This window comes from Centropristis striata, chromosome 6 (genome assembly GCF_030273125.1).
Source record: "Centropristis striata isolate RG_2023a ecotype Rhode Island chromosome 6, C.striata_1.0, whole genome shotgun sequence".
Taxonomy (NCBI): domain Eukaryota; kingdom Metazoa; phylum Chordata; class Actinopteri; order Perciformes; family Serranidae; genus Centropristis; species Centropristis striata.
In genome coordinates, this window is record NC_081522.1 from 4,609,770 (window position 1) to 4,623,590 (window position 13,821).

The 13,821-nt window shown below is 40.8% G+C and overlaps 1 protein-coding gene across 1 annotated transcript in view; it reads right to left on the minus strand.

The window, feature by feature from the left end:
- Positions 1-617: 617 nt before the first annotated feature.
- The window catches only part of spg11 (SPG11 vesicle trafficking associated, spatacsin), a 42,451-nt gene continuing 29,247 nt past the window's right edge, over positions 618-13,821 (minus strand). Inside the window, exons 29-40 of the mRNA XM_059334891.1 lie at positions 13,254-13,468; positions 11,828-12,566; positions 9,775-9,920; positions 8,835-9,039; positions 6,905-7,039; positions 5,915-6,048; positions 5,554-5,673; positions 4,570-4,738; positions 2,778-2,854; positions 2,552-2,707; positions 1,393-1,544; positions 618-1,296 (exon numbers count right to left, since the gene is read on the minus strand). Of these exons, the coding sequence (XP_059190874.1) occupies positions 1,122-1,296; positions 1,393-1,544; positions 2,552-2,707; positions 2,778-2,854; positions 4,570-4,738; positions 5,554-5,673; positions 5,915-6,048; positions 6,905-7,039; positions 8,835-9,039; positions 9,775-9,920; positions 11,828-12,566; positions 13,254-13,468 (2,423 nt within the window). The 3' untranslated portion in view covers positions 618-1,121. The remainder of the gene's footprint in view (positions 1,297-1,392; positions 1,545-2,551; positions 2,708-2,777; positions 2,855-4,569; positions 4,739-5,553; positions 5,674-5,914; positions 6,049-6,904; positions 7,040-8,834; positions 9,040-9,774; positions 9,921-11,827; positions 12,567-13,253; positions 13,469-13,821) is intronic.

Genomic DNA, 13,821 nt, shown 5'->3' on the forward strand with positions numbered 1-13,821 from the left:
AGGATGTTGGTGAAGAAGCTCGAGGAACATCTCCAAAAACAAAAACTAACAAAAAAAAAAAAAAGTAATTATAATTTAAAAGGCGCATAGATTTGCAGCATTTGATGAAAGCGACTGCTAAACAGAAAGATAGAAATGGTCTTATGTAATTTCTTACAGTGTGACTATATCATACTGGGAATATTTTGGACAGTAAATCTACAGTTTTTAATTTGTCTTTGACATTTATTAAAAGAGAAACAGATTATATTCATTATTTTGTGAGAAGAAAATTATTGGATTTTAATTCATCTCCACAGAAGATAGGTTAGAAAAGACAAAGAGTTTTTATAAATAGGTGATGTGCATTGGCAGTATTTCAGTTATCGGTCCTGGTCTCCTCATGAGAGATGCTGAATGACACACGTCAGTCAGCCAGTCAGTCAGCCAGTCAGTCAGTCAGTCAGTCAGTGAGTCAGTGAGTCAGTGAGTCAGTGAGTCAGTCAGTCAGTGAGTCAGTCAGTCAGTGAGTCAGTGAGTCAGTCAGTCAGTGAGTCAGTCAGTCAGTGAGTCAGTGAGTCAATGAGTCAGTCAGTCAGTCAGTCAGTCAGTGAGTCAGTGAGTCAATGAGTCAGTCAGTCAGTCAGTCAGTCAGTCAATCAGTGAGTCAGTCAATGAGTCAGTGAGTCAGTGAGTCAATGAGTCAATGAGTCAGTCAGTCAGTCAGTCAGTCAGTCAGTCAGTCAGTCAGCCAGTGAGTCAGTCAATCAGTCAATCAGTCAGTCAGTCAGTAAATTTTACAGTGGATTTTCAAAAAGAAAATGTAAAAAATACTGTTTTGGCTGATACATACATGTATGGTGTTTCATTGTTACTGAAATTGAATTAAAGCATTTATCATTTTAAATAAATGCGTTATCAATTTATGGTCACTAAAAGTCTTGATTTTCTGCAGCTGACAGGCTCAGATTTTATTAAAAGCGTCTGACAGTCAATCAGACAGTCAGTCAGTCAGTCAATCAGTGATTCAGTCAGCCAGTCACTCAGTGAGTTAGTCAGTGAGTCAGTCAGTGAGTGAGTGAGTCAGTCAGGCAGTCAGCCAGCCAGTCAGTCAGTCATTAGTGAAGCAGTCAGTCTAGTGATCATCTGGCCAGCCGGTCGCTCAGGTAGCTGGAGGTCTTGGCGTCCTGCAGCAGCGTCTTGGTGACATCATACAGCTGGTGCTGGTAGGCCAGCCTGTAGCGGCTGTACAGGTCATCACAGTGCGTCAGCAGGCGCTTCACGTTGGGAGTGACGCTGCTGGGAGCGCCGTCCAGTCTGCAACAACAACACACACATGAAATGAGTTCAAACTTTCATGATGCGGTTTCAGGTTTTCCCCTGATGGATAAGCAGCGTTTTTTACTGACTTACTTCTTAAAAATGTCCTCAAACAGGCTGGAGGTCAACGGGCGGTGCCGTTTCAGCTCCTCCAGGTAAGAAAAGTCTCCGTTCAGGATCACCTTCTGGTACAAAATCTCTGCCCAGTCTGGACTGTAGCTGTATGCCTCCGATACCACAAACACCTGAGACAGAACACATGGGATGTAATCTGCTGTGGGTATGAAGGTAGGTCAGTTGTAAAGCAACACGTTTTACAATGGTGCTCATATAGAATCAATAAAATACAATCCATAGCTGTCTTTAGTTGTCTTAATCTTTAATTTATGCGGCATTTATAAAGTATTTTCTTGTCAATTATATGGCAGAACAGTGTTTCTTTTGATGGAAAAACTTAATTTTTTAAGGTAAAATATGGAAAAAATTGGCAATCTTAAATGTGAAATCAACAGTGCTAATATCATTTTACCATAATATTAAAAAAAGTTGCACCGTATTTATTACGGTAAACTTCTGGCAACCACAAACAACAGTTTTTTTTTTTTTACAGTGTAGACAAAGCACTGAATAGGACAAATTACTTTGTTTTGAATGAGTGCGGGTAGTTTAACACAGCTACTCCCAACCTTGGGGTCCCGACCCCAATTGGGGTCGCGAGATGATTTCTGGGGGTCGCCAAATTATTTTGGAAGTCAGCTCTGTCTCCACTGTATTAAAGTGTTCATGTGTTAATGTGTTTTAGTCTTTTTGGTCACTTAATGTCTTTTTCTGGTCATGTTGTGTCTTTTTTTTTTGGTAATTTTGTGTCTTTTCTGGTCAATTTGTGTCTTTTTTGGTAATTTTGTGTCTTTTTTTGGTCATTTTGTGTCTTTTTTGGTCATTTTGTGTCTTCTTTGGTCATTTTGTGTCTTTTTTAGACAATTTGTCTCTTTTTTTGGTCATTTTGTTTCTTTTTCGGATAATTTTGTGTCTTTTTTGCGTCATTTTGTTTCTTTTTTGGGTCATATTGCGTCTTATTTTGGTCTTTTGTGTCTTTTTGGTCAATTTGTATATTTTTGGGGTCATTTTGTGTCTTTTTTTGATCTGAACTGTGCACATGAAATTCTGTTCAGTGAGCGGGGGTCCCAGACAACATGCATGTTAAATTGGGGGTCGCGACTCAAAAAGGTTGAGAACTACTGGTTTAACAGACCTGGTAGCATCGTGGCAGCGCTGTGATGGCGCTCAGCAGCTCTGCAGGTTTCAGGTTGATGACACGCAGCTCTGAGCCCTGGTTCAGGAAGTGCAGCTGCAGAGCAACCAGCTTGGCTGTCCGAACACACCGACTCGCCTGACGCACGCACGAGTCCTAAAACACACTCAGGGTTAATGTCTTATCAGGGTGTTAAAGGTGAAAGCGGCTAGAGGAGCTCAGGTACCTTGGTGAAGCTCTCTGCAGCGTCCTTCAGCAGCGCCAACACTTTGTCCAGTGAACTCTTCAGATCAGGAGTGACGACTGAAACAAACACAGTACGGATGAGACAGGGATCACACCAGATAGAGAAGTGCACTGAGTTTGTTGTATATAGGGTTGTCAAAAGTATTGATACCCAAAAAAGTATCGATACTAAAACGTTGTATCCGGATCAAGAGGCAATCTCCGTGCCTGAGCATGGAGGCCACCAGGAAGTGCAGAAAGCCTGCAATTCACCGAAAATTCCAGTAGGGGGTGCTAAGTTTGGCTGCAAAAGAAATCTGCCCATTCATTTCAGTGCTAAATTTGAAAACTTCTCACTTGATTTATTACCTCAGAAAATTTTTTCAGGGACAACATTATGGTCTCAATCACTAGTAAAAAATCTTCTTCAAGACAATTTGATGTTAATAGTTCTAATAATGGCCCCATTTAGAAGAAAATAGAAGATAAAGAATCGTATGATTTGGGGCATGGCTACCTTTGATTGACAGGTCACTGACGAGGCGAGCCGTCACCAGGAGAGAAGCAGAGCAATGCGTATCCATGGAAACGTGTCAATAAAGTTATATATAACGTTATATAGATAGAAAAGAGGACGTTTACCGATTTGGTCTCATAACTTTGACCCTTTCACTGTATTTTCACTTAATGACAGTTTATTTGAACGTTTTGTTCAGTAAAAATGTCTTGTTCAGCGTTTGGTTGGACTAACAGACACTCCAAGGAGTCGCTGCTCAGTTTTCTGAGGTAAGAAAGATACATTTTGTTTTTCTTTTTTGCCAAAACTAACATCCCAGTTAATGCTCCAGTTAATGCTAACATGAATTAGCAGCAGCTTCTCTCAGTCAGGTTGAGGTGTAGAGAGGCTGTAGTCAGTGATCAGATCCCTCTCCTCCTCCACAGTCCAAATATGGTCTGTTTCCTGTATCAGAAACAAGATGGTGACGCAAGATGGCGACGAGTATAACGCTGAACTCGATGCTTCCAACGGGTCACAAACCAATGGGTGACGCCACGGTGACTACGTCCATTATTTATATACAGTCTATGATCCGGATACAATACTCATTTTCAAAAGTATCGATACCCCCCCGACCTTTCGTTTCAAACTGACCTATTACTGATGTTATCGTGGCCGGTGGCTCGCATTAATGTTGGCCGTGTTATTATTAGCCATTAGCCGCAGCTAGCAATTAAAGGCTAAAGTCACGTTAATGACTAAAAACAATGTAAATAAATAAATCAATAAATGAGGCACATAGTATGCCCATATAACGTTTATTGACACAGTGTCAGTATACATAAGCATAGAGTTAATAAGTTTATTTCAATGTTGGTGACTGAAAAGTGTTATTTTCTCTCTTGAAGTCCCAGAATGAAGCAGAGAAAAGTCGACTTATCAAGCTTGCCTAATATTGTGCACAGCATACAACCTCAAAATATTGTTCTAATTGTTATTGTTTATTGTATTTATTCATTTTTTGCACTACCTCAGACCTGAAGCTTGTTATCATAGTTGCAGTTTCTGTTTTTTATTATTAATATTTAACCCGTGGTTCTGTTCATTTTTACATGTTGCGTTTTTCTTGTTAATCATTTTAGGGTCTTTGTTTTTATCCTGGTGGTATTGAAAATGGTATCGAGTATCGAATATTTTCCTGAGTATCGGAAATCGAGTTTGAGTTGAAAATGTTACTATGGTGACAACCCTATATTCTTGTGTTGTGCTAGCTGTTAGCCACCAGCTGGCTCACCCCAGGCCTGAGACTCAATGATCTTCAGCTGCGTTCTGGCAGCCATCTCGTGGTTTTCTCCGATCTCCCTCCTCATGCTGAAGCACAGCGCCACCATGTTGTGTTTCTCGCTGTCTGCGGGGAGGCAGCGCTTTATGTAGTCCAGCAGAGCCGTCTTCAGACTGGAGCTCTGCAACAACAGAGAAGGACAGGGATGAGAACACATTAATACAGAGGAAAGACATGTTAAAATGTGTCTAAACTTCATCAACGTACACTACCGGTCAAAAGTTTTAGAACACCCCTATTTTTCCAGTTTTTTAATGAAAATCAAGCAGTTCAAGTCAAATGAACAGCTTGAATTGTACAAGTAGGCCTGTTTCAGGGAACAAGAAATAGGTTAACAACTTAACTCTATGGAGTCTTGGGCTATTTTGTCCATTTTTTAATTCTTTTCAAGTCTTTGTAAGTCATTTTGTGTCTTTTTTTGGTCATTTTGTGTCTTTTTTTTAGTCATTTTGTGCCTTTGGGGTCTTTTTTGTCATTTTGTGTCTTTTTTTGTCATTTTGTGTCTTTTTTTAGTCCTTTAGTCCAACATAAAATGTGATTTTGAATCTTTTTTTTACTTTCAAAACAATATCATGCTCAATAAAGAATTTTAAATGTTGAAAATGTGCATCAATTTCAGAGTACACTGAGACATTAAACTGCATCATTTTCAATTAAATTCTGGAAAAGTTGGTGTGTTCTAAAACTTTTGACCAGTAGTGTAAATCTCACACATTTATTTAAATGGCTCACATTGTTAGGTTATCATAATAACACTGGAATAATTTCATTAATAGGTTCGCCAATCATTTTCTCTACTTTTAATAATTCGGGCTCGGTACACAATCGCAGATAGAATGGAGATAATCTGCACAAAAGTTTTTAAAACTTTATTAGACTGACAGTACAAAGAAAGTTTTGGGGCATTAAGATATGAAAACTGTCGGTCATTCCCACCTGTCTTCTATCAGTGTCCACCTTCTTCCTCAGCAGCATCTCAAAGCGATGGTTTTGATGCAGCAGGTCAAATATGTATGTCATCTCATTATACCTGCCGATACCTGTCAGCAGACGCACCTGCACACACACACACACACACACACACACACACACACACACACAAAAGTTTTGTTACTTTATTGTCATTATTTTTTAAGTGTTTGTTTCAATTAAGGGGGAAACACATTGGTACAGACACCTCTTAGCATCATTCAGTTAATATCAGATTTATGTCTAATTAACAAAAAACAAGGACATTTATGTACAATTTAAGAGCTGGAGACAAACATCAATGAGTGAGTCAGAGGGCGGGGCTTACCAGCAGGCTGTAGTGCTCTCCCGGGGCGAGGTAGGCGTGGCTCAGGTGACGGGCGGCTTGGAGCACTCGGACAATCCCCTCCATGTTACAGGTGAGACTGAAGCAGTCGTGAGCCACGATCAGCAGCTCCACAACTACAGGAGTCAGAGAAGAGAATCTTTTTTAGCTCAATTTAGATATTTTTTAGCTCAGAGCCCACAGCCATAGAGGACGCCGTCACAGAGACCACCAGGACCCGGGGAGACCGGGGCGGACTCAGCACATGGTGCAGAGCCGCCTAGTCCCCCGGGCCCAGGGAGTCCCCAAGACCACATCCCCATGGGCAGACCCAACACACCCCCCAGTGAGGAGGCCCCCATGAGGGAACACTGGAGCTAAAAACTAAAAGACTAAAAGACAACAGGACAGGATAAAAACTAAAAGACTAAAAGACAACAGGACAGGATAAAAACTAAAAGACTAAAAGACAACAGGACAGGATAAAAACTAAAAGACTAAAAGACAACAGGACAGGATAAAAACTAAAAGACTAAAAGACAACAGGACAGGGTAAAAACTAAAAGACTAAAAGACAACAGGACAGGATAAAAACTAAAAGACTAAAAGACAACAGGACAGGATAAAAACTAAAAGACTAAAAGACAACAGGACAGGGTAAAAACTAAAAGACTAAAAGACAACAGGACAGGATAAAAACTAAAAGACTAAAAGACAACAGGATAGGGTAAAAACTAAAAGACTAAAAGACAACAGGATAGGGTAAAAACTAAAAGACTAAAAAACAACAGGACAGGATAAGATGTGTATTTGCTTTGGTGCAGTTCACAAAAAAAAACCCTCCTCTAGAATCACTGACACCTTCTACACTAACAATTGTCGGCTGCAACAGAAAATACATCATAAAAAAGTCACCACATCAGTCACTGCCAAATAGTGAGTGAGTGTGTGTGTGTGTGTGTGTGTGTGTGTGTGTGTGTGTGTCTGTCATACTGCAGTTCAGGTCTCTCAGTGGAACAGTGTTGAGGTTTTCCAGTAGTTTGACTCCCACCAGGTTCGGATCATCACACAGTTTAATGAGCTGCACCAGCGAGTCCCGGCCCTCCGACGGCCTGTACACCTGCCTCTCTGTGGACAAACAAAGTGAAATCTGATTTAAGGAACATACAGGTACATCTCAAAAAATGTGAATATCATGAAATAGTTCAATATCTTTTGTCAATCATTTCAGAAAGTGAAACTCATACATTATATAGATTCATTACTCATAGAGCGAAATATTTCAAGCCTGTTTTTCTCGTAAGTTTGATGATTCTGGCTTAGAGATAATAAAAACACAAAACTCAGTGTCTCATAAAATTAGAATATTGTGAAGAAGTTCAATAAGTGAGTCCTGGGTCAGTGGTGGTTTGGGTCCATGTCCTCTGCTGCTGTTGGTCCACTGTGTTTTCTGAAGTCCACAGTCAACATAGCAGCCATCTAGCAGGACATTTTAGAGTCTTCATGCTTCCACAAGCTCTTTGGAGATGCTGAATTAATTTTCCAGCAGGACTTGGCACCTGCCCACACTGGAAAGGTACCAAAAGCTGCTTCAATGACCCCATAGGAGTCTATGGGCTGGACTGGCCAGCAAACTCTGCTGACCTCAACCCCATAGGAGTCTATGGGCTGTTGTCAAGAGGAAGGTGAGAGACACTAGACGACCTGAAGGCTGCTATAAAAGCAACATGGTGCTGTAGGCTGATCTCCTCCATGCCACCAAGTATTAATGCAGTAATTCATGCAAAAGGAGCCCAACCTAGTATTGAGTGTATAGAAACTTTTCAGAAGCATGACATTTGTGTTTAAAATATCTTATGTAATATTCTATTTTCTGAGACACTGAGTTTTGGGTTTTTCCAGATTCATCAAAATTACAAGAAATACAGGCTTGAAATATTTCACTGTGTAATGAATCTATATAATATGAGTTTAACTTTCTGAAATAATTGACAAAAAATATTGAACTTTTTCAAGATATTCTAATTTTTTGAGATGTACCTGTATTATAGTTCTGATGCCACAGAATAACTCTTCATATATTTTTATTAGCTGATGCTGTTGACTTTAACATTAATAAAATGAAAAAACTGAGGCTAGCAGCTTATCTCATTATTACTTTATAGCATTGTAAAAAATGTTTTTTATTTACTTACTGTGTATTTTATAGTGAAGCGCAAGGACCAGTGCCACAAACGACTGCATTTATAGCCTAATCAAGTTAGCAATGCCTGTCCCTAAATGGGCTTTTATAAACATGAACAAAACTCAACTTTATTTTAAGATTTTTGACTGTTGGTTGGACAAAAGCTTTTTAAAGTTAGGAACATGTGACCAGCAGTCATCTATCTCCAAAGTAGAGATGGGCTAGTCTGGCTATGTAAACATCAATTTCTGTCGCTCTACATACGTCATCTGGTATAACTGATACGATTGGCTAACAGCTACATACAGACGCTTATGATAGACATTCATAGCGCCCAATAAACGGCTCTGGAGGATTGTAAACCACGCCTTTTCGTAAAAATGAATTGGTAGTATCTAGACTATATCTCATTTGTGATATAGTCTGGTGTTAGCCAGGCTAGCAGTCATCACTATTTTCTGATATTTTATAGTCTAAACAAACAAAAAGATGTGAGATCAGAGAGCAAGTGCTTGCAGAAATAAGCTTTTTTACAATTGTATTTATCGTCCACATAAATAATTCCTACGGTTGCTTGAAAGTCAAGCATTCCAGCAGAGAGCATGATGACTGAATTGTCAGAGATCATTTCAAGAAGTCTGGTAACTAAGAGGAAGCCAAAAAATGTCAGTTTGTACAGAAAGCTCTCAGACAATCCACTGTCTTTCCATAATACGATTCAAAGCATTTGAATCTCACCGGGCTGCAGCTCCTGGGTGGAGGCGAGCAGCGCCTGCACCACAGCGGAGGACACCAGCTCGGCCACAGTGTCTGCAGAGAGACCCTGAGCCTTGATGAAAGCCTGAGCCTTCCTGAAGCGCTCCGGCTGCTCCGACAGCAGCAGCTTCTCCAGCACCAAGCGAGGCTCCTCGCCGTAGATTTCACCGAAGGAACACTGCAGCTCCTGGATAGGACAGACGGACACGGATAGAAGAACATGTATTACCGACAGTACAGTTTATCCTGTCCATTGTGAGTTTTTAATGGGTTACAGCGTTCAATATGGTCGGGGGACACATGTTCCTTATAATGGTGCAATATTAACCCATAAGACCCCACGGTGACACCTGTGTAACAAACACTTTAAATCTTCTAGAATCTCCCATATTCAGCTTTATGCTTCACATTAACTCATTAAATCCCTAAGTGACGTATACTCAACATCCTGGTGAGGTGGTCATGTGACTGTGACAAGAAGTGACTTCTCCAAAATGTGGGTGTGACTTCAAACAAATGTGAAAAAGTAGCTGATATCAAAAAGCTTATTTTTTGTTACGAGGCCAAGTTTAACAATTCTAATCCGTTAATAGAATGTCCGGTATTGCATTTTACTTCTTCTGACCATATTTCCTAAACAAATTAAAGTCACAATTTTGATAAATGCAAAAGAAAAAGGCAATTTTGTGTCTCTGTAAGCAGAAAATGTGTCTATTTTTTATTTTATTTTAAAATAAGAAATATTATAAACATAAATACCATGAACGCCCATTGTAACATCACAGATCTTTGACATTTAGGGGTAGTTTTTTTTTTTTTTTTTAAACATCAGAAATGTGTTCTATGTGGTCCACCTATAGAACACACCCTTTAAGGATAACTGGGTCTGGGTTCTTATGGGTTAAGGTGGACTGGCTGGTACCTTGGACAGCTGGTAGAGGCTGAGGACTTGTTTGCAGTAGTTGCTGCCATGGCGACACTGGTTGACCAGTTTCTGGAGGTGGACGGCGACATCGTCATCAGGGAGGGGGAGCATCACGAAGGACGAGAGGCTGCTGAACGAGGTAGCTGGAAGAGATAGAGAGGGTTGTTGCATCCATTGTTGCATTTGTTTGAATTCTTGTTTGAATTTTACTTTAATTCTATCTGTACTGTTTGGCTTAACCCATTTAAGGCGGGAAAGCATTATCACATTTCTACCATTAAAACCGGGAGCGATATTGCGTTACTCTACCATTAAAGCCGGGACAGTGGATACGTCGTTTTGTAGTATTTGTAGTTTTTTCCACCTATTTTCAGTCTATTGGCCAATGAAATGCATCAGAATACATGTGGGAGTGTCACAATGCAACATTGGACTTTTCCAGAACTTTAAATCACGGAGGAAGGCGACTATAGCGGAGGAGCTCAGCAGTAAGTGACGGAAGAGATCTTGATGAAAACAGCACCGATGATTTTATTGCTGATCTGGACTTTGAACCCTCGGAACCAATCGACCGGGATTTATGGATGAGGAATATGTTTTTAGACAACATATTTTCACCGAAGAACGGACAGATTTGTGGCCATCTGGACCTAATAACAATAATAATACTAATTATTATATATAGTGATGATGATATAAGAAATCATGACTGTTTATCTCTTATATTACTTTATGCGTCATTGAGGACCCTAAAAAGTGCAATTTAGATAAAATGTTTTATTATTATTTATTATTATTATTATGATAATTCTTTTTTTTATTAGAGTAGGCTAATGAGAACTATGTCTATTTCTTCCAGTGGTCATATCATGTTTGCATCTTGCTAATGGGCATGTATTAGTATTATGCATAGGATTTTTTATTCAGTCAAATGTAACATTTGCTGAGTTTGTTGATTTTTAAAAAGATTTTATTGAAGGTTTGGACAAATAAACTCAATCTCATGAAAGCCACGGGTATAAGTTCTCAAATACTTTTTGAATTTAATTTCAATCTGCTACAGAGGCTGAAAAATCTTCTGTTGAATTTCCAGAAAAACTTTTTTTTAGGTTTTAGGGGGTTCTTTCAAAATCGGCCAGAGGTTTTCCAGGCATTTTGTCCAGGCGTTTTAGGCCTTAATGGTAGCCTGGGTATACCCAGACTGCCTTGCGCGCTCGATTTCATTTCGAACTGCCAAGGGGTCTGGAAACCAGAGAGGTTTCTTAGCCCTGTTTTAGGGATCCAATCACAGAGCGGGGAGGGACGACAAGACGATGACGCGTACTACTCGGCAGGCGGAAGCTTGTAGTTTTCTTACGGATCCAACATGGCTGCTGCAGACGCGAAACTCTCTTTAGCTGTAGATGGTGTTTTAAATAGTTTAGAGCGAAAGTTGAAAGGCGAAAGGTCTCTCGCCGGCTCCGCTGTCCCCCGGCTCGTAGCCAGATCACCGGCGTTATGGTACCGGGGCTAATAGCGGTAGCGCTACGCTACCGTTACAGCGTTAGCGGTAGCTATTGCCCCCGCTATTGTAACGGTGGTGATCTCGCTACCAGCTGGGGGACAGCGGAGCTGCCCAGAGACCCGCAGCAGCTTGTTTATTGCCTATAAAATCAGTGGATGTGTGTGGCTGAATGACATGAGGGGGAATAAAGCGTGAAAATAAATAATCTTGCAGAAAGCGAGAACTGGAGAAGCAAAGCAGCAAGCAACACTCTCTCACAGACACACACACAACAAACATCCATTTCTGTTGCTCTACTACGTCATCTGGTATAACTGATCTGATTGGCTAAGAGCTACCTACAGACGCTTTTGATAGACATTCTAAGCGCCCAATAAACGGCTCCGGAGGATCGTAAACCACACCTCCTCTACGGAGAAATGAACGGTTGGTTCCCAGACCAGATCTCATTTGAGATTAGTCTGGTGTTAGCCAGGCTACCTAAATGGGTAAATAACGAAATAAATAATGTATTATTATAAGTCAAAAATTCAGAGGGAAGCTTACAGCTGGCAATCCTCTTCAGAGCCTCTGAGTCCTCCTCTTGTGGTTCAGGGTTCAGCTCTCCAGAGGCCAGCCCTCGGCAGCGCAGCACCACCCACATGTCCGGGTGATACAGGGAGAAATACCGGCAGACCCGGCTGGCTTCATGGATGCTGCCTTCATTTAATAACTGACTAATCAGTGCAGCCAGAGCGCTTCTCTCCTCTGGACTAAACGGTGAGTCTGTGTTCAGCTGGTCCTTCTCCTCAGAGGGACCTGGGAGTCCCTCCAGACTGAGACACTTCTCCGTGTTCAGGTCTGATATGTTGGAGAAGGAGAACTCCTTCATGAGGACTTCGTACGTGTTCATTTCAGGCGCGATGGCGGGCGGCGGCAGGTTGAAAACGCTTTCCTTTTCTATGGCTACAGCGAGGACATGCTGTCGCACCCGGCTCTTCCACAGCCGTTTCTCCAGGCTCTCCAGAGTGTCCCCAGGAGCCGGGCTGAGCAGGGAGAGCCAGTGAGCGGCGAGGCAGAGCAGCAGGCAGCGTTCCTGGACGTCCAGCAGCTCGTCCTGAGCCCCCGAGGCTGCGGAGGAGTCTGGGGTCTCAGTTCCAGCCTGTGACAGGAAGAACTGGGAGGCTGATTCTGGATCAGAGCTGTCAACCTTTAACTGCTCATGACATTTCCTCCAGAGACTGACTCGGGTCTCCAGCCTTCTCCACTGCCGCTTGGACTTCTGGGACTTTACTTCCTGGAGAAGCTGTATGGAAGACAGAAATGTACATCTCATAAAACAACATACACTATTGGTCAAAAGTTTTAGAACACCCCAATTTTTCCAGTTTTTTATTGAAATTCAAGCAGTTCAAGTCAAATGAACAGCCTGAAAGGGTACGAAGGTAAGTGATGAACTGCCAGAGGTAAATAAAAAAAGGTAAGCTTAACCAAAACTGAAAAATAATGTATATTTCAGAATTATACAAGTAGGCCTTTTTTCAGGGAACAAGAAATAGGTTAACAACTTAACTCTATAGAGTCTCGGGCTATTTTGTCCATTTTTTAATTCTTTTCATGTCTTTGTAAGTCATTTTGTGTCTTTTTTTGTCATTTTGTGTCTTTTGGTGTCTTTTTTGTCATTTTGTGTCTTTTTTTGTCATTTTGTGTCTTTTTTTAGTCCTTTAGTCCAACATAAAATGTGATTTTGAATCTTTTTTTTATTTTCAAAACACTATCATGCTCAATAAAGAATTTTAAATGTTGCAAATGTGCATTAATTTCAGAGTACACTGAGACATTAAACTGCATCATTTTCAATTAAATTCTGGGAAAGTTGGTGTGTTCTAAAACTTTTGACCAGTAGTGTATGTTTTGGATTTTTGGGTTAAAGTATAGGCCAATATATGTAGGCTTTTTTGTTTCTTTTGTAAAACTTGATGGTGGATCAGACCTGGTTGAGCAGCAGGCGGTGGATGGGAAGGCCAGCCAGCAGGGCGACCTGCCTGGCCTGGCTGAAGCGCCCCCTGGCCTGCAGAGCATCAACTGCAGCCTGGAACTCCTCCTGCTGGACGGACGGAGAACTGCACTGCAGCAGCCTGGGAGACAAGCTGACCTCTGACCCCTGCAGCAACTGACTGAGCTGACTCAATTTCCTGAAGTCTGGACCTACATGCATGCACAAAAACAATTAATCTTGTATCACATTCAAAATCATTTTAAAAAACGGGATGTTTTGGTGTGATGTACAGTACAGGCCAAAAGTTTGGACACACCTTCTCATTCAATGTTTTACCTTTATTTTCATGACTATTGACATTGTAAATTCATCAAAACTATTAATGAACACATGTGGAATTATGTACTTAACAAAAAAGTGTGAAATAACTGAAAACATGTCTTATATTCTAGTAAGCAAAGGGTGGTTACTTTGAGGAATCTAAAATACAAGACATGTTTTCAGTTGTTTCACACTTTTTTGTTAAGTACATAATTCCATATGTGTTCATTCATAGTTTTGA